The following is a 22,410-nucleotide window of genomic DNA, read 5'->3' as shown; positions in this document are numbered from 1 at the left end:
GTCGAATAACATTCGGAAAGTCTAATAGAGCTGCATGATTAAATAATTTTATCCTCACTGAAGTTAGCAGAGCAACCAACTTGGTTGGTACAAGTCTCAAGTGCGTTTGCTCTACAGGCCAAATGACATGGAAGCAGTGCTGATCATCCATGTCATTATACATGCAGCAGTTGCACTTTTTTGGCTTCATGCGCCACTGAGCGACTTTTATTGGAGTGAACATGACCCTGCCTCCAATGCTGTATCCAGTTCTCTTTATACATCTATGATCCACATCAAGAACAATAATTATAACAATAACGATAACGATGTCAGCATCCACACTGATGAACAATGACTGTAAACAGTGGCACCAAGCACACCCTGTGTGCTCCAGCTGTGTTGGCAGCTTAGGAAAACAGATATTGATGAGAGCTGATACTGCTGTCGTTGTGCAGAGAAACAAAAAGGAAAAACTGTTAGCTATAAATAATCCTCTCCTCATTTCCATTATTTATAGTAACAAAACACTTACCACTGATTTCGAGGGTGAGCTTGACTGCATCTCAGATGTCCTTCTAGACAGCGTTTTTATCAAATAGGCGTGCGCTTTTTACAGACGAGTCTCTCCACAATGTCATCTGCCATGTTGAATGTGATGCCCTGGATGGATTTTAAATGGCTGTCAGTGTTTCTATCGTTCATCAAATCGCTCTGAAAGTGATCCTAAAAATAGTGTTTGCCATTGCCATTGTCATTGTTGTTAGCTGTGGTGTGGACCATCCACTACAATTAGAACGATTTTTAAAACAATATATATTTACAATAGTTGTTACAGTCATTGTTCTTGGTGTAGATGGCCCTTTATGTTACACTTGATTACACCATGATTGTTACTATGAGCCGCAATGGCTGCTATTTAGTTAAACTTACATAATGTCACTTTAATGTGTATTGTGCCTTTGTTTTTGCTTCTATTTTCACACGTTCCTCCTTGTCTTGATTCCAGCCGTCAGTGGCTTTTAAAGGTTATAGCATGCTTCCTATTAGGTCACTATAGTTCTATGCTTTCACCAAATCAAGTCAAGGTTAATTACAAATCCTTTAACATACATGTGCCTCTTATATTACTCTTTAAAACACTGACAAATTGCTCAAATGAACCCTCGTACAAGGAGTTCTTTGTGTAGTTTTGCTCACTTTTCTTGATTAAAATATCAAGGTCTCCAGTGAGTTTAGCAGAGCCTCCCTCACATATTAAACCTGGAGGGCAAAGTCATTCTTGCAAATGTATTGCGAGTCACCATTGTCCTGACTGTTCAAGGACCCTTCAGTGTCTTCACTGGCATGAATCAACACCCGAGGTGCTGTGTGGTTTGCTTTTCTTGAATGCTGGCTCCATCTGCTGGTTAAAAGCTCAGCACTCCTGTGACCATGTCCTGCTCAGGCACAATGAACTAAATCATCCGATCACAATAAAGGTTGATGCCTCGTCTCTTACAGCAAGCTGTCAATGAGAATTACACAGGGCATGGTACTTTTAAGGTTTGGACTGCAGTGAGCATTGAAAAAGATTCCCGCAAACCTCCTCCAGAGGTCATAAGTTCGTTCCTGTGACGTACTTTCAACGTCAACACAACTGCGAAAGCCTTGATTTACATTTAGTAATCCAGCAGATTAAGAGGGATAGCTGAAAGTTAAACAGGGCAGCCCCCGGGCTCTTTTACTACAGCTGAACTCCTCCAGGCTGCATTGACTGTTGCCCTGACAACCTTATGTCACTGTGTCACAGTACAAAATGCCTCTGTCTCAGCTCTGCTCATCTGTTTGGTTGATTACGTCTGTGTAGTGTCTCAATGGGTGGAAGAAGAGTTGGTCTTCCTCTGTAGAAAATATCTCATGTATGTAATTCTTCAGTTTTCTTCAAATGCAAAATAGAAGCATAAAGTTTCTAAAAAATTAAGAAATTTTGGCTGAAATTATTGAGGAATTACAGATTGTCACAGTTTTATATTTTAAGGTTTAGGGCTGGTGGACTCCTATAATGTACTCTTAAAACACAAGACCTTCAAAAAAAAGTAGTACTACAGGATATAGTGTGTGTACATCAGTGGTGTAGGAAGTACTCAGATATTTTACTTGAGCAAAAGTAACAATACTACAGTGTTAAAATACTCTGCTACAAGAAAAGTCATGCAAAAAAAGTGCATTCAAAATCCTCCTTTAATAAAAGTACAAAAGTGCAGAATGGCCCATTTCACAATATGTAATTTAAATCACTGAATCACAGTGAGCAATGCATTAATGTGTTCATCATTTTCATGTTGCAGCTGGTAAATGTGGATCTAGTTTTAGTTACTTTATGTGCTGGTGGGTAGATTAATCTATCATACTATATCAGTTTATTTGTTGATTTATATTTTGTACCATTTTATTTATTCATTCAACCTTTATTTAACCAGGACCTCCCATTGAGATTTAACATTTCTTTTACAAGAGAGACCTGGCTGAGGTAGCAGCCAATCAAAACACATTTAAAATGCAACAAATACAACATATAATACAAAAATCCACAATGAAACAACAACTATTCAAACAGAGTGGCCTCTCAAGAAAAACAAGCACATGTCTCTGTCACCACATTCTTTATGATGCCCTTTAAATTCATCAATGGATATAAGTGTTTCAAATTTTAGATCTTTTTGACAATTGTTCCATGTCCAAGGTGCAGAGTAGGAGAATGCAGTTTTCCCCAGATCTGTTAAAATCCAGGTTACATTAAAAAGCAACCACTTGAAGGAGCGTAGCTGGTAACTAAAGCTTTATAGATAAGAATATACCAGTGCTGTTGTCTGCGAATGGTCAATGATGTCCAACCCACCCACAAAGTAAGTGACTTTGCATTTGTAATAAAACAGAGATGCATGGTACACTCAAGTCAAGGCTAAGTAAAATGTTGGAGGTTGCATGCCTATACATTATGTCACCGTTATCGATCACAGACAGAAAAGTAGCTTCCACAAAGTTTTATCTGAGCACTGAAAGCAAAATCTTCACTTAAAACTTCCTAACTAGAGCAGCATTTGTACATTAAATGAAAGCTTGTCATCTTTTTGTATAACCCAGTACCTGTATGAGGACATTAACCATACCCTTAATAATCAGAATCTGTAAAATAACTGGTGATTAAAGTTATCAAATAAATGTAGTGGGGTAAAAAGTACAAGATTTGCCTCTGAAATGAAGTGGAGTGAAATTGTAAAGTTGTGTAAAATGGGAATGCAAGTACCGTACAATTGGTGTATATGTTGTTGTGTGTTGTTCTTCTTGACCCTGTCATGTTCATGTTTGTGGACCTGGTGTTGTAAGAGGCCCAGAGAGTTTTACTGGAATGCCTATCAGCAGGAGGCTGCCTTGTTAAATGCTCTCCAGAGGTTTGGTTTCACCAGACATTAGGCAGAAATGTGTCTTCGACTCAAACTTGACAACAATAGTCTAATTTGTTGCCTCACAAATGGAGCAGTTGAGTCATAAAAATTAAAATTTCTCACACATGCTCTCCTGCTGTTGGGACGAAACAAAGGCCGTTTGTATCTGTTACATTTGCAAAGGCAGCTCAAGGGCTATTACGTCGCGGGCCCAAAATCACATCGTTTTAGAGGATTTGGCACGAAAAGCCGAGCAATTGAAAACAAAAGTTTTGCATAGGCAGAACTTTCTCCAGCCTTTCAAGTCTCCGTCCATGGGAGGAGGAATATTCTTGAATCTGGGAGACGTCAGAGAAGCCACAGTTATGCAGCGAGCTGGGCTGTGGCCTCCGTCTTGCGGCGGATCCTCCCCCTCGTCTGGAAGCTGTTGAGTTCTCTTCCAGATGTGGCCGCCTGATCTTTTTAATGATACACTGGTGCAGAGCAGAGCATAATACAAATGGGGTTTGAAAAAAACAACACAAACAAGACTTCATGAGGAGCAGCAGGGATGGAAAGTGAGCTTGTTTGTGTAGTTTTACTTTTGGGTACAGTCTAAAATTAGGATTCTACTTTCACTTAAGCAGATCTTATGGACTTTAAGAGAGGCACAAACTATACTTTACAATGATTGCACAATCAAGAGGATGTTCCAGTTTTGCTCTGAAGCTCATTTCCCTACAAGGCAATGTTTTCATGAAGCATTACAAGAAATGGCAATGCTGAATGGAGAAAGATATTCATGTTGAGATGGATTAAATCAGGACACCACTCAGGGCCTCTTTATAAAGACTAAAGTGCTACTGAGAGTAATCTTCAAAGAGCTACTTTTACATGTTTCAGCTAAGGCATCCTGTTCCAGCAACATTTAAAGGAACAGTGTGTAGGATCTAGTGGCATCTAGTGGCGAGAATTGCAGGTTGCGAGCAGCTGAAACTTCTACCATGTGCCAAGTGTAAACTCTCAGGTAAAATTCCTTCTGTGTTCATTTTTTAGGGGGTTAAAGGGAGCCAAATTATCCGCAGAGGTCTCTCCTTCTCCAAAACAAATGGACCCGTTGATTTCAACCAGTAAAAACACTGAATTAAACAGCTTTTCTTTGCAAATCAGTGTTTTTCCAATGCTGTTCAGCTTGTCCCTGACAAACTGCCGGCAACATATCCACGTTTGGTCATGGACTTTCCATGTTGAGATATGATGCGTAAAGCAGTGGTTCCCAATTGGTGGGACTGGGTTAAAAAGTGGGTTGCAGGCCCATCCTGAATGGATTGTAAGTGACCTGGAATTGTGTCAAGTACAATTTAATTTTAAGTACAGTAAATTTCCAGCAGAGAGCTTTTATTTTAAAGTGCTGTTTTCTACTAGAGAGGGTGACAAACCGACAAAGACAACAAACTAGCTTGACAGCATGGCCAGCTGAATGGATTAAAATGTGGGACCTCGAACTAATGATTAAGGAGAAATCTGGACCCCATGACTGGACTAGTTGGGAACTACTGGTGCAAGGTATGCTGAGTGCATGTTCTGGGACACCGTGTCAAGTTATGCCAGTTACATGCATTGTCTGTTTTCAAAACACATTTCAGTTTTTACAGGAAATTTACCGTTTGCATACAGTTTCTTTCAAAATAACTGCACTACATCGGTACAACACCCAGAATTGAGGTTTTTTCCATCAACAACAAACTCTAGTGGTTAAGTTTTGCCAACACACACGTGGTTGGGTTTAGGAAAAAAGAACAGGTTTTAGCTTTACACTCTTGGGGGAAGCAAACACTGGTCTCCCCAGGAAAAGTCAGTGGTTGCTGAACCCATCGACCATCTCTCACTCTTCGGAGTGAGACCGGGTTGGCCAGCCCAGCACCTGCTAATGTGTGCTCACCTTTTCTCTGTAATAACTTAAGATCCAGACATTCAGGAGGTTCCTACTGGGAGCAAAAACAATCGGAACCGGTGATTTAAACCGGTAAAAACACTGAATAAAACAGATTCATGTTAAACAAATCAGTGTTTTTCCAATGCTCTCATTGTGGAGGGGCTGCTAACTACTGTGGCTGGTGCAATGCAAATGGCCCTGCGTAGAGCCAGTGTTTGGTTTGTCCATTCTAGGCTACTGTAGAGACATGGCAAACTCTGTGGACACCGACCCGCTCCCCTGTAGATATACACGACTCATTCTAAGGTAACGAAAACACAATTTTTATTTTCAGGTGATTATACACTGAAGAAAACATATTCCATTTCAGCCATTATCCCCCTAACTCCGACACACTGGACCTTTAAGTAAAGGAACAACAGTGTACATATTTCCCCAACAACATCTAACATGTGTTCTCTAAAAAAAATCAAAAAGTAAAGCAGGAATTTCCTCGATGAGACATCTGGGACTTGCAGGCTGATTTTCCCCCCCTCTCACATTCACAGTTTGGAAAATGCCAGTTGCTTTCACGGCAGGTGTCTTTGACTTGGTCATCCTCCAGAGAGAACAGGTTGCACAGCTGTCTGGCACTCACACACATATGTGCACACACAAGCAAGGACAGACCCAGAGAGAAAGAGAAAGAGGCACTTAATGAAAGATAGCAAACAACTCCTTTACTCGGGTGAACTCCGGGTTCTGGTTGGACAGCTCTGGCGGGGAGATGCTCCTGCTGTGTCTTTTGTGTGTGCAACTGGATCAAACAAAAGCTTATTGAGGAATCTCTGGGAAGCCCAAGCTGTTGGAAAGGAATGCCCCATCTTTCTGTTGTGGCTCAGTGCTTGGGTCTTAATAAGTCACCAGAGGGGCTGGTGAGCTGGGGGCCTCCTGGACCCGGCGGGCGGACAGCAACTCACTCACTCCTGACCTCACTTGCCTCAATAAAATCTATTAGCTGAACACAGACGGGCAAAAGGCTGGTCATTGTTGCTGATGTGATACAGATAAATCAAACTAATTGGCCTACGTTAGCCTTTTCATGGCCATACTGTCCTTACGTCATCTTTCTCAATCCTGGGAATGGCTGCATATTTAAATACATTTCTTTTTAAAGTTTTTTAATGAGAAATTATTTAAATGATATGGTTTTAAATAAGAAAATACAAGCAGAGGCTCTCAAGTAAAAGTGGGAGTTATTTAGGAAAACATAGTGTGTGTCCCTCTATAAGAAGGCGGAGTTTTCTCTCTGGGGTCCTGAGCCAAACTGGTGTTATGTAACTGATACACTGCCTCTCATCCTGATGTGGAGTTACCCGAAAGTTTACAGGCAGCGGGTCTGTGAACATGGAGATCATTTCAGATCTGTAGTGGAATACTTTTTAAGAAATTTGGCCTTTAGAATTCATTTTCAGCCAGAGACGTGTCTTGCAGCCGTAAACCCTGATTGAAAACTGACCTTAAACGCTGCCAAGGATCTGAGTTGGTTAATGTTCAACTCTTGGAGCTCTTAGTGTGCCTGAAAAGGAATTTGGAAATGGGACTTTGCGTGTAGATTTCCAAAGCAGCAGCAGACATGGGCAGCGGGACAAGCCGAGGGAAGAAAGTTGCACCTGCATGTGTCAGCGAGGTGAATGTAACCAAAACAGCAACCGGTGGTGTCACTTCACCCAAACAGGACAACCGTCCATTCAAGCCTCTCAAAATCCATGCGATTTTGCGCAACGCGCGCAACCGTGCGCACCCGGACTGCCACAGCGAGGGGCACGACTCTGACTTCTCCAGGGAGGACGATGACATTGATGCAGAGCTGGACACGGTTCTGGCAGATTACGAGGAGCGAGGGAGTGTTTCAGTGAAGAAGAGTCCTCCCAAGAAGACGGTCATCAGATCCAAAACATACGGACTGTGCCATTTTAGCCAAGAGGATGAGGAGGACTTGAGCTCAGCTCGTCGGTCCCGAGCCGAGGAGCCACGTGGCTCACACGGTGGATCAAAAGATGTAAACAAGAGGAGCAATAATGCTTTCACACACTCTAAAAAACACACACCTGCATGCCCCAGTCAGCACAGTGTAAGGACTTTTATTTGTGATATTTATTTCATAGCACATGGTGATTGATTTTAATTAATATTCTATGATGATCCTGGAGACTTCTTAAAGTGTTCCTCTTTCCCTCTCTGGTTTCTGTCAGTCCTCCTCTCAGGGCTTTTTGACAAGAGGGGCTTTGTTGGAAGCTGTTCCCACAACAGAGAAACAATCGTGAGTAGACAGCTCTGATAAATAATGCATTTCCGTGCTCAGTGGAGTAGTAAAAGCCGAGCAGGGCCAGATCAAATTCACCTTAAAAGGATCGAAGTACCAGCCCATTATTCTCAGGGTGGATGGGATTAGTCAGATGTCTGCAAGCAGGACAGAAACAAACAAGTGTCTGTTGTTGCTGCTGTGTTGAGTGTGTGTATGTGTGTGTGAAAACCGGAAGCACAACTGAGAAAACATTTCCATAACTTGCCTTAAGCACAAGTAGGCATAATGTATTTCCTACCACTGGCCCTTGATGGCCTCTTAGTGCATCTCATATATTGGAAATTAATCAGCTGATTGTTGTGGGTTGATTTGTATGATTTATTTTTCCTGTTTTTATCACCATGGTGCTGATATGTCTCTCCATCCACTCTCCCCAGGACTTTTGGCAGCTGCCATAGCTCCTCTCTCACCATGCCAGTCATCCTGTACGATGGATCAGAAGAAGAGCTGATGGACACTATTGAGAGGGAGTTTAGTTGACCCCCAGCTGGGAATGCTGCAGCAAAGCTTCTGTCCTACAGCAGTGTGCAGAAGATATTTTAAGAAGAGAAAGGGAACCAGGGTTTCTTTTGACAAATTCCTGCTACTACGGAAGGCTACAGTCACTGTGTTTGAGCAGGGTTTCCAGCATGAATTTAACACTTACGTTTGCACTCCAGGCCTTTGCATTCACCAAGTCTTATTTAACATGAAGCAGTGTAATCGCAGAGTTATAACACCAACTTGAACAGATGCCAGGAAGCCTCCTCAGTTTGTTGTGTGCAGTGGTGTCACTGTCACCCCCTCAACGCTGCCGACCTCCCACAGAGCACACACCTACTTATGTGTTACCTATTACTTATTCTACTTTAACTTGTCTGTTAATAGGTAAAGGAGGGAACACATATTCTTCTCTGGCACATTCTTGTAGCCTATGCTATATGCAAAAATAACTTTCCACCAGCATTTTTGCGCACGCAGCCCCGTGTAAAGTTCTTCTAAGTGGCAGCAAAGGTATGAGCTTGGATTGTTTATTTAAGGTTTCCTTCCTGACCACAGTTCCTGCACTTTTCCAGCCTTATGAAGAAGGAATGTGAGGCAACAGAGGCTTTCAGTCAGGCACAGCTGCATTTCAGACACACTCAAACGTAAAAGCCTGCTGCCACATAGTGGTGGAACGGAGTAGTTGAGTGCACGGACACATAAATGGACATTTGTTTGTGTCAACACTGCATTTGTCAGTGTTTAACGAAAGGTGGATTTCAGCCAGGAATGTAGAGGGAAAGTTTTTTATTTGGTTTTATACTGCAAATAAAAATTGGTTATTGCATTTGTGAATATGTGTGAAGTCTGGGAGAATCAGTGTGTGTGTGTGTGTGTGTGTGTGTTGACTTGGTTGACTAATAATTTATAGTCTAATAATCAACATCAGGCAAAAACAGTTCAACGTGCCATTTAATGATCACAGTCATCACATGAACAGTTTCAGAGTATTTCAGCAGGCAGACTGTACAAAATAAAAACTGCATCTCTAAAACAATAAAATATAACACCATAAAATATATTTTTATAAATAAAAATGCTACCCCACAGTGTGATAGGTATGTTCACACCAAGGGGAGTACAGTACTTAAATGAAATTGTACAATAATGCACTGTTTTTGGCAGCTTCCACATTCTTTGAACTAGTATTTTTGCTTCTTTGAAGGCCTGTAGTAAGACATCCTCCTCTGTACGGCTGTCAGCAGTTTGGGAGGCAGCAGAGGAAGCTGATTTCTGAGCATCTCTGAGTTCCTCACATTCTTCGCAATGTAATCCTCACAAATCCTGTCAGAGGGAAAAACAGTCTGTTATTTCTCATCTCTATTTTGGGACAGAGATTGCATAATCAAAGTAAAAATAACAATTGGAAGTGAGATGATACGTCTGAAGGGGTTCATCTCATGACAATAAGATTGATTTATAATATGACTTACAAAGAAATAGAGGTTTTTAACAGCAGTTATTTTTACTTCCCATAACAGGAGAAGCGCAAGCAAAGCTACCGTCATTAATGATTGCTAAAACCAGTTTGCTAGCATGCACATTATCAGGGCTCTAAAATTAAAATGCAACACAGCCATCGTTCAAAAAATCAGTATATCTGTTGTGTGCGAGTCTATTTCTGCTCCAAAATTATTCTAATTTTATTTCTGTGCTTGTTTTTATAAAATTATCTCTCTGAGATTTACAGATTTATAAAATATAGACTGTTTTTACCTGAACAGAGGATATGGCTGTGTCTGGAAAACAAGTGCATCGTTGCAGTGACCCTGAAAATAAATATACAAGTTCTGTTAAGTTCCATTTTGATTTAAATATTCAGCACAAAGTATTTTCTCTCACATTCAGATGTGCATCTTATGTATGACTATGGTATAAACTATGAAATACATGGACATACTCCAAGGTAGATTTTTACGTGCAGTCTACTTTTCACTGTATAAAAAGTTACTTTTTTTTAAACCTTTGTTTTAGGATTTTCAATATAAAAACAAACACTCAGTAAGTCACTTGAACAACTCAGCCTCAAATACAGTATTTTGCCATATCCACTTGAGACCCTGTGTCCCCATATGTGGACATCACATTTTGGGTTTACTTGACCTTACACTTCATTCTACTTAATTCAGACCTGTTGTCCTCATCCCTGGACACTTTTTGTGCCATCTAGTGGTAGTGAGAGCATGATACACTAATCCATGTAAAAACAAGATAGCAGCCATCTCTGCCAAGTCAAAAGTGACAAGGTCCAAAAACTGATCACGTTTTATGGTTGAAACTTTTTTATTTATGATTAATAGTGTTTGTAGTTTGATATGGCAACAACTTTGACCAATTTTAGCAACAGTAACAAGCTAAGACTGTTAATTAGGAAGTGCTCATTTGAAGACATTGGGACTTATAGTTGACAGTGTTGATTATAGGGCTGCCACGATTAGTCGACTAATCGATGACTAATCGACTATTAAAATAATCGGTGACTATTTTAGTAGTTGACTAATCGGTGTGAGTCATTTTTCATAGAAAAGTACTATAAAAGTACCCCAAAATACTCTTACTGCAGCTTCTTACGTTCAGATACTGGCAGCTTTACACACTCTCCCGTGACAGTGAACTAAAACCCTTTGGTGTGAGTACAAAACAAGACATTAGATGACGTAATTTTGGGGTTTGGGCGAGACAGACCGACATTTTTCAACATTTTAACACATTTTTCGATGAAATGATTAGTCGACTAATCGAAGAAATAATCGACAGATTAGTCGATGAAAATAATCGTTAGTGGCAGCCCTAGTTGATTATTGTTAGACTTTATAGGTCCTACTGATCCCAAATAGCTAGGAAAAATTAAAAATGCATACCAAACAAAGGTTCAGGTCTCAGGAGGATATAGAAAACAAAGAACAAGTCCTAGGACTTTAACATTACTAGTAAAATAAAATACATACTGTTGGAGGGTTTACCGTTTCACTGTCAGTCCATTAAAATCCACTACCCTTGAGGTTCTCTGGGACGGGACTCTGAATTCTGACTATTATTTTTATTTGAGTCTTATTAGAGAACCTTAACCTTTCAAAAAACAATACATTAATCAGCTCTCTTATCCACATATCATATGTTGGTGCACAGTCTGACGTCCATATAAACAGAATAAGTTTCCTTGCCAAAATCAGTTTTATACTTGTCTGACAAAGGTAACACACTCATGGCATCTAGGACAGCGACTAGTGGGTTTTGTTCCCAGTTCTTCTCAGAGACTGTGGAGCAGTGGTTCCCAACTGGTCCAGCCATGGGATCCAGATTTGTCCTTAGTCATTAGTTCAAGGTCCATACAGTTTAAAATATTCAGCGTCATACTCGTGTTTGGACATGTCATTGAGATAGTTTGCGGTCTCTGTCAAGTAGGAAACAGCACTTCAAAATAAAAACTCTGTGCCAGAAATTCACTGTACTTAAAAATAAAGTGTGTTTTTTACATACTTGACATGTTTGCAAGTCACTTGTGGTCCATTCAGAATGGACCCGCGACCCATGAGTTGGGATCCACTGCTTTGGGGAAACATTCAATTACACTCTTCCAATAAGAAAACAATTTCTGACATGTCCAATCAGAATGTTTTTAAGTCCCGACTGCCTCTTCCCACCTTCTACAGAGGGAGGACACATCAGGGAAAATCTTACGCAGTCTGTCTTTGGAGTAATATAGCCAATGCACTGTTGTGAATTGGATCAGATTGTGGCTACAGTTAATTGAACATTTCTTTTAAGACTCTCCTCCCAAATCTCACTGTCTATATAAAACATTTGTGGGGAAAGTAAAATGCTGTTGACTATCATGCAGGTTTTCTCCGATGTGTTATTCAGTAAAGAGACACTGAACAGCACCTGGATACATCTGATACAACTGTTCATCTGAATGTTTTTTCAGGTCTTTCCATATAGTTTCAGAGTTGTGTCTGTGTTCATGTGAATTCAGGAGGCTTGGATGGATTGTGTTGATTTTAGATCTGTCAAATCAAAATAATATCACATATCTCTTTTGGCTTTTAAAGCAGGGGTGCCCAAGTTTTTCCCTTGGAGGGCCAAAACTAAAACTTAATGGTGGGCAACAGGCCTAAAGCAAACACCTATTGTATTGTTACGGCTCTGACACACCAAGCCGACTCTCTGCCTCTTCATTTATTTCTTGCCTAACTCATGTCAAACTGACGTCCTGTGCAAAGTGTCACTCTGCCCACCATGCTCAGACTGTGAAAACGATTACTACTATTACTACGCAAAAACAGTAATATGATTTTTAAATTAAATTGAATGCTTTTGCTAGAAACATGTGGCAAATCGAAACTTATGACGAGCCAACTCTGGCCCACTAGCTCCACTTTGGGCAGACCTGTTCTGAAGTGTCTCTGCGATACTTACAGTGTCGACAAGGAGGATGTAGTCACAACTTCCACCAAACACAATCACATCACAGTCTTTGCTTAGACTTGCTGTGTGCCACAACCTTAGGTGGGAGAAAGGATGCTATTTAAAATCTGCTTACAATTCACAGTAACACTCTCTAATGCTTGAACAGAGTAATAAATGTAGACTCTGTAACTTGTAACCCCTAACCTACATTTTTCAAATATTCATAAATCACTACCTTGGCTTATCCTTATAAGGATGTTCAACTTCTCGCCAATTCTTTGACTCCACATCCAGCAACCACCCATCACCTGATTGAGAGAAAAATGTTATTGATGAGAAAACAGTAAAAGAACATAAAATGACCACAGGAACAAAGAAAAGAAGTACATTTTGGGTACATTTTCTTACTCATTGGTTTGCAGTCTACACTGAGGCCTCCAAACAGGAACAAGGTGTTGTCTGATACTGCTGTGAGCGTATGCCATGATCTGCCCACTGGAGAGGTGGACGTTGGGATTCTGGAAAACATATTTTGCACAATGCTGTAAAACACAAACCCTGCAAAAGATAAGGCCCATAGACTGTATATAAAGATGGATGGCAAGAAAGCGACAGCTCCTCAAAAGTAAAGCCAGAACATTTCGATTTATGTTAGCGGATGGGACATGGGCCCAACTACAAAACTCAAAGAACACGTCAAATAATTTTTTCCCATTGATGGTTTCTGTCATTTTAGGTAGTTCTTATCTCGCTGATATATGCTGAAGTGGGTTTTTTTCTGATAAGTTTGGTTTCAATTAGTTGTTGGATGCTATACAAGGGGGGTGTGGCATTATGATTGGATTGTGAGCTCTGATAGCCCCTTTTAACTGCCTGGTCAAGGCGGGAATGCTGTGCCGTTATTCTGCCTCACAGCTCTGTATAAAAAGTACAATCATGGAATAGGGGAGACAGAGTCGTCTCGCCTTTAAGCAGGCAGCAGAGGTAGTAATGGCACTGAATCGATATCTGTGTAAAAGGGACAGCCAGCAGGACAGGACTGGTACCACACTTTGACATGGTGTTATGTGTGTAACCCACGGCCAAGAGATTTAAATAGCAGCTGGCAGCAGTTAGCAGCTAACTCGAAGATGAAGAACAGCAACCAAAAATGTCAGCAAATTGGGGAGACAATGAGGTCAGGGAGCTCCTTCCCTCCGAGCAAAGGATGAGATCAACTGCCATAACACAGGGACAGTGAATGATTGTTATTGCCATGTTATGCCATTGCTATTGATTAGAAAGTGCTGCCGATGCATTGTTGTATGTCACACAAGAGGCCGACGCTGTTGTGTTACTTGTCATGCCCATCACGCCTCTTGCTGTAGAAAATCACACACTGGGGCAGCATTATGCCCCCATTGTTTGGTTCTGTACAAAAAAGCAAAGGCTGCATAAAGGATCTTCGCTGTGGCCCTATCGCGGGATCTCTGTGTCAAAGAGCTATTGACTCTAGGGATAGACTGAGATGGATTTTTTAGGGCCGATGCCGATACCGATTTTTTTTCATCACCCTTAGCCGATGACCGATTATGGACTGCCGACTTTCTTGAGCCGATATTTGGGGCCGATACTGCTTTTGCTCCCTCAATTTACATCAAAAAAATGACACAATGATAACAAATATTACAGGTCTCAAGTTTAAAATAAGAAACATTTATTGAACAGTAAAAAATACTAAAACAAGATGGAAAGTTGAGGTAGAACAGGTAGAATATTATTATTATTATTATTATTATTATTATTATTATACATTCAAATAAAAAAAAGAGTTCAGTGCTCTTAAATCTTTCAGTAATGTCTTTATAAAATAAACAAACATTTAAGCTGAAGCATAAATAAAACAACAACTACTGTACACAGTAGGATTCAACAGCTTTGTTCAACTTAACCACATACTTTCAAATGAAAAAAAGTGCCAGGGAAAAATAAATCCGCGAACCCACACGCGTATCAGCCGATGCCGATACAAGTAAAAAACTCAAATATCGGCCCGATATATCGGCTGGCCGATGTATCGGTCTATCCTTAATTGACTCGCAATTGAGTTGGGTGTATAGTCTGAACCTCTTACAGCGCCTCCACCAGCCGGTCACAGTTGTGCAAACCAGGCTCCAATAACACCACCAGCACAAGATGGCAGCACCAGTTTCTGGGACATTTTGGCTTCATTTTTGTACAGTGGGAGGAGGTGGAGACGCATCATCCATCTTTATAAACAGTCTATAATTAGGCTGCTTTAAATATGAATGATTATGTTGAAATAAAAGCCATTTGTACATACATTTCTGACCACGTCCATGATTGAAAGTCTAGGCAGTGAATGTCATTCGTCCTGGTTTCCTGCATTTGAAAGAAGAGGAGCTCGAGTTACTAATGGCAGACTGCTATCATCTTCGAATGTGAGATGAACTGACAACCACGTTGAGCTCTCACCATGACTCTGCCTCCACAAATGTATCCTCTGCATCCCATTGTGGCACTGGCATGGGCGGCCCTGGGGGCTGGAGCACGGCCCTGCAAATGAATCCCAAAACAAAACCACAAAAACTGTAAAATCAACTGAGAATTTTGAAATTGTCTTCATAGATTTCCAAGAATCACACTCTTAACTGGCTTACATGGGTTTGTGGTTCACTCCAACTGACTTCTGTAGGGTCGAATATATGAACCTCATTGTTCCATCCCCAGAAGAGATCCCCCACCTGAAAACAAAATTTTAACATAACATGATTCTCATTTATATGAAGGCATGATGCATTTTAGAACTCAGATGCCTCGAACTACCAAATATGTGTTTCTATAAAGTTCAGTTCCTAAGCTGCACTCTTGGGATAGCAAACATGTACGGACACCTGTGACAAACTTATAGTCAATAAAAACATTACCCATGATGTTTCATCTACAATGAAGCTTCTTCTCCTGCTGTCAATATTGTTCAGTAGTTTGTGACCATATCCTCCAAAGTAGATGATCCTGGAGAATATTAAACAAAGATTATCACAGTTACTGTCATGCAAGCGAAGACTGTAGATTTAGCTGGTAAACAATTAGCTTTTATTTCCATTTCACAACGCAATTAATCACAAGCAGATGTAAAGCCATGTGGTTTAGGATGTGTTTTTCTTTGCAGGTAGATTTTAATGGTCCAGTGTGCAGGATTTAAAGGGATATATTAGCAGAAGTGGAATATGATACAATACATATGTTTTCTTTAGTGTATAATCACCTGTAAATTAACATCAGGTTTTTGTTTCCTTAGAATGAGCCATTTATATCTACATAGGGTGCAGATCACCAGAGAGTAGCTAGAGTAGTTTCTACAGTAGCCCAGAAGAGACAAACCAAACATTGGCTCTTGATAGGGCCATTTGTGCTCATCCACAACAAGCATTAGAAAAAAACACTGTTTTTTTTTAATGAGACACTGTTTATTCAATGTTTTTAGTGGTTAAAATCACCGGGTCTGTTTGTTTTGGAGAGGACGACACCTCTGCAGATAATTTGGCTCCTGGAAAAAACCTCCTGAATGTCTGGATCTTAATTTAACAGAGACAAAAGGTGAGCACACATTAGCATTTGGTGAGTGTGCCGCCCATCTCTGACGCGCCAAAAAGCGTCAGAAAATTTGTTATTCGTTATTTGAAACTGCTTTATTCAGTGTTAAATCAGTTGAAATCACTGGCTGTGTTTGTTTTGGAAAGGAGAGGACAACTACAGATAATTTGGCTCGTCTGGACTGATGAAAAGGTGAGCACACATTAGGTTATTAGAGAAAATAGGTGGGCACACATTAGCAGGCGCTGGGTGGGTGGCTCCTCTGCGACGTGTTGAACAGCATAGAGGAAACACTGATTTGTAACGTGATTTATTCAGTGTTTTTACTGCTTTTATTCATCTGGGGTCTCATTTATAAACATTGTGTACACACAAATCAAGGCCCTTTGACCCATGCTTAGGAACATATTCTATGACAGGCATTTGGCGATGCAGATGGTGAGGTGGAAGCCTGGTTGTAGAAATTGTTGAATATTTTTTGGCACACACCCTTTGTGACATGCATTTTTAGTATGGATCCTACACACTGTTTTATAAATGAGAACCCTGGTCAGTTTCTTTTGGAGAGGAAGAGAGCTCTGCAGATAATTAAGCTCCTGGTCAAAACCTGAACAAAAACACTCAAGGAATCCTAACTTGAAGAAGTCTAAGGTTGGTGGAATCCGCAATCTTCATGGCTAGATGCCACGAAATCCCCTTTAATCTTACACACTGTTCCTTTAAAACAAGGTTAAAACCTACAAAGTACCATTTGGAAATGTAGTCATTGCAACTCAAATAGAAAAACAAATTCAGTTGAAGATTATGTGTTATAATTTACTGAATGTAGAATATATGATAACAGAATACAATCATTGGTGAGCACATCCAACCCCAGACAGAAAAAGCAACAGAGGGAGAGGAGAGGCTGCCTGCATGCTGAAATTGTCAAGCTCCCATGTTACGTTTTGACCTGCAATGTCGGGTTAACTGCTTGAAAATGTCAGTGTGCCGACAGCCTCTCTTTTTCTTTTATCAAAATAAACCCACGCACCAAACCATCAGTAGCATTCAACAAATATCATGGGCTAAAAATATGAAAACGAAAGTCATAGAACACACTACCAGATCCTATAAAGAGTGGACCAACGCTGTAGCAAAGTGCTGGAAACAGCAGCCAGTTAAGATTCATTGTGCTTACCTTCCATTGTAAACCCAGCAGGACAGTTTGTCTCGAGGAGAGGGAGCGGAACCGATCTCATGTATGATCTTCTTCCACGTGTATTTACCGTCTGTCAGGTTGACACAATAGATCTGTTTGAAGTCAAACACTGATCACTTCTTCATGTCAACTCTGCTCAGTCTAAGATGTGACCTTTAGGTGTGTTTATTGATTCATTCATTGTGTATTCACGCCCCACAGGAGATTTTACACATACTTCGGGGTTCATAGTATTTTTTTTTAACTACACAAAAACACAAACAGAAAAACCATATGAATTCAGTTATCAGCCTCACCTGATTGGTCTGTCCATCGTCATCACAACCTCCAAATATGTACATGTGTCCGTTCACAGAGCAGCCACAGGTCCCAGACATAGCAGGAGGGACTTCCCCTGACATGTGAAACACTTCCCTTCAAAGCAAGATAAAAAAAATAGTGGACAAACTTCTTACAGTCTCTATGTCATGGCACAATTTACAACAACGTCTAGACAGCAGAAAGCTCCAGGCGAGTAGCTGTCAATCCAAACACAGGATAATGTGACATGACTGGGCTGCGTCATAAAGGTCCAGTGTGTAGGATTTATGCCATGTTCACAAAAAAACAGGCAGACGATAGACCCCACATGCACAATACCTTAAGGACGGCTCAGGAAAACCAAGCAAACCAACTCTTTGCGTGAAGGAGCTACATAATATCCCGTTGTAAATTCCAGTGCAAAATGGAATATAATATTCATAACTATATATTATAATTTTCTAATCACCTGAAACTAGGTATTGCATCGTATTGTATTGTATTTTCATTAACGTAGAATAAGCCATGTATGTCTACATACTGAGCGGGTCCTCTTTCAGGAACGCCACCATGTTGTTACTACAGTAGCCCAGAATGGACAAATCAAACACTGGCTGTAGATATAGCAATTGGCACTTTTGCATCAGCCACTCTAGTACTCTACGCTTGGCACAATGGCGAAGAAAGTCACAACGGGCCCCAGTGCACACTATTATGACGGGCCCTGGTGCACGATATCGAGCATGTCTTGTCTTGCCACAAATAGAGACCTGACATCAGACAACATTAACATACATATTACCCTAAGTCATTGCATAACTGAAAAAATATCAAAGACAGTAAGAAATCAATCATTTAATTGAACAGTTTTTGTAGTTTATTTGTACATTTTATACCTTATGTAGAAAAAGCATAACATTTTGTTTTAGATAGCTACTGACTATTTTAAAAAATAAAATAAAATTAAAAAGTAAACCTTAGTAGACTTAGATGTGTTTGCCTTTTTGAGGACATGTATAAAAAATGGCACCATTTCTAAACTAGAGCCCCCTGCAGGCAAGCTGCGTGCAGCTGCGAGCGTTTAGATGCATTGAGCCGGATTGGCGAGTTGATCCAAGGTGCCCAATTTTCCGCCGCGTAGGGGTAAACATATTGGCGGAACCCTTTTAGTTTAAACAGACCGAGGTGACCTTCCGCCATGGGAGGGGCTGTTGAAGACTTGGGGAGGAGCTGTTGATGACTCCGCACATTTGACCCACTGGCAGTGGACCAACAGAAAACAGCTGATTGCAGGAATTAGCGAGCAGCTAGTAGCAAGAGGGAAACGCAAACCTGACAGACACTGTAAAGATGAGCAACTGGGGAGACAAGGAATTACGCGCTCTCCTTGTCCTCGTAAACGAAGAGGCCATTAACCGTCAAATGACAGGAACGGTGAATGACGGGCCGACTTATGAGAGAATCGCCGAAGGACTGACCAGCTGTGGCTTCGTTAGTTACGTCACACGCTGAGCTACACGTTTTGTTACTTGCTCACGCCCCCCATTGCCCCGAATAAGGCGCATTCTGTATAAACAAAAGTAGGTAGACGGCATTTTGCTGCACTCCCTGATTTTGTTTTTATACTGCCAATGCTGAAAGAAGACTGATTGGGCTTTCCTGCAAATTTGCACAATTCCTATCTAAAAAGGGCTATAGTCTGACATCTGACAACCTGTCCAGGGTGTACCCCGCCTCTTGCCCAGTGTAAGCTGGGATAGGCTCCAGCCGCTCTCTCCACAGACCCCTCCACCCCACAAGTTCCAGGGCACCCGCACTGCCTGCAATGTCTATATTTACGCGCCTGGCTTGGCACATGGGAGAAGTTTGGAAGTTGGCTGCAATGTTGCAAACTCACTGCTTGATGCCACTAAATCCTGCACACTAGACCTTTAAGCATCAATGTGTGAATAATATATTTGTTTTAACCAAACAGGCACATTTGGAATTTATTTCATATTCTTACCATACACCTTGTTGTAAGTCATACACCCAGATTTCATCATTGGGCAGGAAAACTTCATCATCAGCAATTGACTGTGGAGAAAACATGTTTATTATTAGGGTATGATCTGAAAACGTGTTTTAAACCATAAGTGTGCTACCTGTGCTCAATTTCGTTTAAAGGAAATGGGAAACACGTTTAACGGCTGGTTTGGTAATGTTTGTGTGTTTGTTTTCCTCACCATGTAACCTCCCCACACATACAGCAAGTTCTCCTCCGCCACAGCCGTGTGTCCGCTCCTCTCCCTGGCCACCAGCTCCGAGCGGTGCCTTGCAAATGCGGAATCCATGACTGGCTGCTATAAATAGAAACAGACTGCGTTTGAGCCTTAAAATGTACAAAAAAAAAATCTGTCTTAAAAATGTCACCTGTGTTACAGTATCAGCTGTGTGTTATAGCTACAGTAAGGGAAGTAACGGTGACACTGTGAGCAGAGCTGAAACAAACAGGCTCCCAAAAACCCTTAGTGTTGTTTAATAATAGTAAATAATACGGTATTTGTACCAAATTGTAAGCCTTAGTCATTATATCCGGAGGGCTAACGTTACATAGTGGCAGGTAACACATCAAACGGTCCACAGTACAGACATATATCAAACATTTATCGCCATTAAAACACGTATAAACATAACACTCACGTGCTACAGTGCGATTTTAGTTGTCATGTAGTTCTCATGTTGTGAACACCAAAACACGGCTGACCAAAGAAAAGTCGTGTTCCTGTCAGACCTCCTCTGTGCTCGACTCTGGATCCACTCCTGTATGCTGTGTCAACATGGTTACAAAATAAAACGCAACTTCCGGTCCTCTTCCCTGCCAAAATAAAAGAACTGGTTGTAATAGTAATATACAGTGTATACAGTGATTCTGGTGCATTTTATGGTGATTACTTTGGAGTTTAAATCCTTTATAACCTAAAATTTCATTAATTATTGTTTGTCTGTGATACTGCATTTCCAGAAGAAAGTGTTGAAATGAAAAAAAGTACTAACCCCCCTCAAAAATAAAAGAATGGGTCAACTATATGACAAAAAAACTGCCTCTAACCATGCTTTTTTAAATTATTATCACTATAAACTTCATTGTGTTTATTTATTCTAATTTAATTTTATTATTTTGATTGTCTTTTGGCCGACTGGAACTGGTGCTATACCCCCTCTTGTATTAATTTCTGTTACCCTGTTTGTATTATATTCTTATTTTTGTTTGTCAAAGCTTTATTTTTGTTTGTCTGTCATGTACTTACCTAACCAAAATCAATGAAAAATTTGAACTGAAAAAAGAAAAGAAAATGTACTAACACGCCAAGGTAAATAACAAGAATTTATTCATTATATTTATTTAGAGTTTCCTGGATAAATGTAACCTATTGAACAAATCAGCAGCACCCATGGCTTTTGCATTTACTCCATTCTTATTCAAGATTGTGAAGCAGTGTACAGGGTGTCTACAGATAGTTCAGTTTAAGGCTTTTAAAGACCCAAAGCTGGAGATGTTGACTTTTGGAGACGGTGGTAGCCATTAGTTGATGGGAGAATGATGTCTGACCCACCTTGTGCCATTGAGAGCTTAATGGAGTGCTGTTAAGAAGAAAATGAAGAGTTCAAATTAATATGTACCCACCAAAAATAGACTTAAAATGACTACATAATGACCACAGAGAGATGCAAAGGAGCTGCAGAGACACACAAATAACCACAAAAAGACACAAAACAACCACAAGGTGACAAATAAATAACTGACAAGAGACACAAAATAGTGTCAGAGAGATGCAAAATAACTACCAGTAGGCAGAAACAATGACCACAGAGAAACTAACCCACATAAAGATGCATAACAAAAACCAACACAAAGTCTGTGTGTCTATGTAGAAAAGGTGGTGGGGCCTTTTACATATCTGTGCCCGGGGCCCATTGTCTCATAATTGGTCTGTGACACAGACAATGCAATTGATGTGTATCCTTGATGTTCTAGTGATATGTGTAACTGGCAACCCCTCTAGGCAGTGTATTTCACTCTTCATTTAGGAATCACAAGAATTATTTGCTTTTGCAAGATATGTGTGAGGTGTTGCCGGTTTGGTGTGAGGCTTTGTAGTCAGTGCGTGGAGTGTTGCAAAAACAAAAAAAAGCCTATAGCTTCAAATACAGTGCCTGAACAATCAGAAGCCCACCTGGCCTCACCTGATTGGTTTCTCCACCTCCAAATTTGTGCTTGTATCCACTCAGAGGGCAGCTGCACTGTCCCAGGCACAGAGGGAGGGACTTCCCCTGTCATGTTCAACTGTTTCTTTCAGAATAAGGAAAAATGTGGTTTAACTACCCAGGTCCAATAATGATACAGCCTGCAGCAACAACAAGGCAGAAGGCAGTTGAGAGCATGTAGTTATCATTCCTAACAAAGTTTGTTACAAAAGCCTGAAAATAACCAGATTCAAAAAGAGGAAATGAGTGTAACAGGGAAAACAGGCATCACTGTTATTTCGTTTGACATGAAGCAGCTATATTTTGAATTTAAACATATTCAGTATTCCTACCATACACCTGGCTCATAGTCATATAACCAGATTTCATCACTGGAAGGACAGACATCTTCACTAGCAGTATCTGACATCTCTGTTTATATGAAATGAGTATGTGCTATTATAAATTATATATTATCCATTAA

At 40.5% G+C, this 22,410-nt stretch overlaps 2 protein-coding genes across 3 annotated transcripts; one reads left to right on the top strand and one right to left on the bottom strand.

Moving 5' to 3' along the window:
* The first annotated feature begins 6,797 nt into the window (after positions 1–6,797).
* LOC117267648 (uncharacterized) lies at positions 6,798–8,282 on the top strand. The gene is made up of 3 exons (XM_033643669.2): positions 6,798–7,435; positions 7,557–7,624; positions 8,047–8,282. The coding sequence occupies exons 1-3, from the start codon at positions 6,938–6,940 to the stop codon at positions 8,147–8,149; spliced, it is 669 nt and encodes a 222-aa protein (XP_033499560.1). The 5' UTR covers positions 6,798–6,937; the 3' UTR covers positions 8,150–8,282.
* An 803-nt stretch (positions 8,283–9,085) lies between these two features.
* Positions 9,086–20,521, bottom strand: LOC117267647 (kelch domain-containing protein 1). Of its 2 annotated transcripts, none has more exons than XM_033643666.2 (14): positions 20,382–20,521; positions 19,925–20,041; positions 19,705–19,775; positions 17,696–17,813; positions 17,379–17,491; positions 15,529–15,616; positions 15,262–15,345; positions 15,077–15,157; positions 14,925–14,983; positions 13,010–13,119; positions 12,837–12,909; positions 12,611–12,695; positions 9,908–9,960; positions 9,086–9,475 (listed from the first exon to the last, which is right to left on the bottom strand). In XM_033643666.2, exons 2-14 carry the CDS (start codon positions 20,030–20,032, stop codon positions 9,334–9,336), a joined length of 1,185 nt encoding a protein of 394 aa, XP_033499557.1. In that variant the 5' UTR covers positions 20,033–20,041; positions 20,382–20,521; the 3' UTR covers positions 9,086–9,333. The 2 variants fall into 2 exon arrangements, with proteins under 2 accessions (XP_033499557.1, XP_033499558.1); XM_033643667.2 differs by having other exon boundaries at positions 19,925–20,038; positions 20,382–20,496.
* Between the last annotated feature and the right edge of the window lie 1,889 nt (positions 20,522–22,410).

The sequence above is a fragment of the Epinephelus lanceolatus genome, chromosome 15 (assembly GCF_041903045.1).
Source record: "Epinephelus lanceolatus isolate andai-2023 chromosome 15, ASM4190304v1, whole genome shotgun sequence".
NCBI classification, from domain to species: domain Eukaryota; kingdom Metazoa; phylum Chordata; class Actinopteri; order Perciformes; family Serranidae; genus Epinephelus; species Epinephelus lanceolatus.
The sequence above is the reverse complement of the archived record's forward strand: the minus strand, read 5'-3'. Positions and strand labels throughout refer to the sequence as shown.

Bases quoted from the DNA above. Each gene is read 5' to 3' on its own strand.
- LOC117267647 (XM_033643666.2), bottom strand. From the start codon at position 20,032: ATGGATTCCGCATTTGCAAGGCACCGCTCGGAGCTGGTGGCCAGGGAG. The intron at 19,776-19,924 runs GTGAGGAAAACA...TTTTCTCCACAG, and splicing joins ATGTGTGGGGAGGTTACATG to TCAATTGCTGATGATGAAGT. The intron at 12,696-12,836 runs GTAGTGATTTAT...CTCCCACCTAAG, and splicing joins CCTTATAAGGATAAGCCAAG to GTTGTGGCACACAGCAAGTC.
- LOC117267648 (XM_033643669.2), top strand. From the start codon at position 6,938: ATGGGCAGCGGGACAAGCCGAGGGAAGAAAGTTGCACCTGCATGTGTC. The intron at 7,436-7,556 runs GTAAGGACTTTT...GGTTTCTGTCAG, and splicing joins CATGCCCCAGTCAGCACAGT to TCCTCCTCTCAGGGCTTTTT. The intron at 7,625-8,046 runs GTGAGTAGACAG...CACTCTCCCCAG, and splicing joins CCCACAACAGAGAAACAATC to GACTTTTGGCAGCTGCCATA.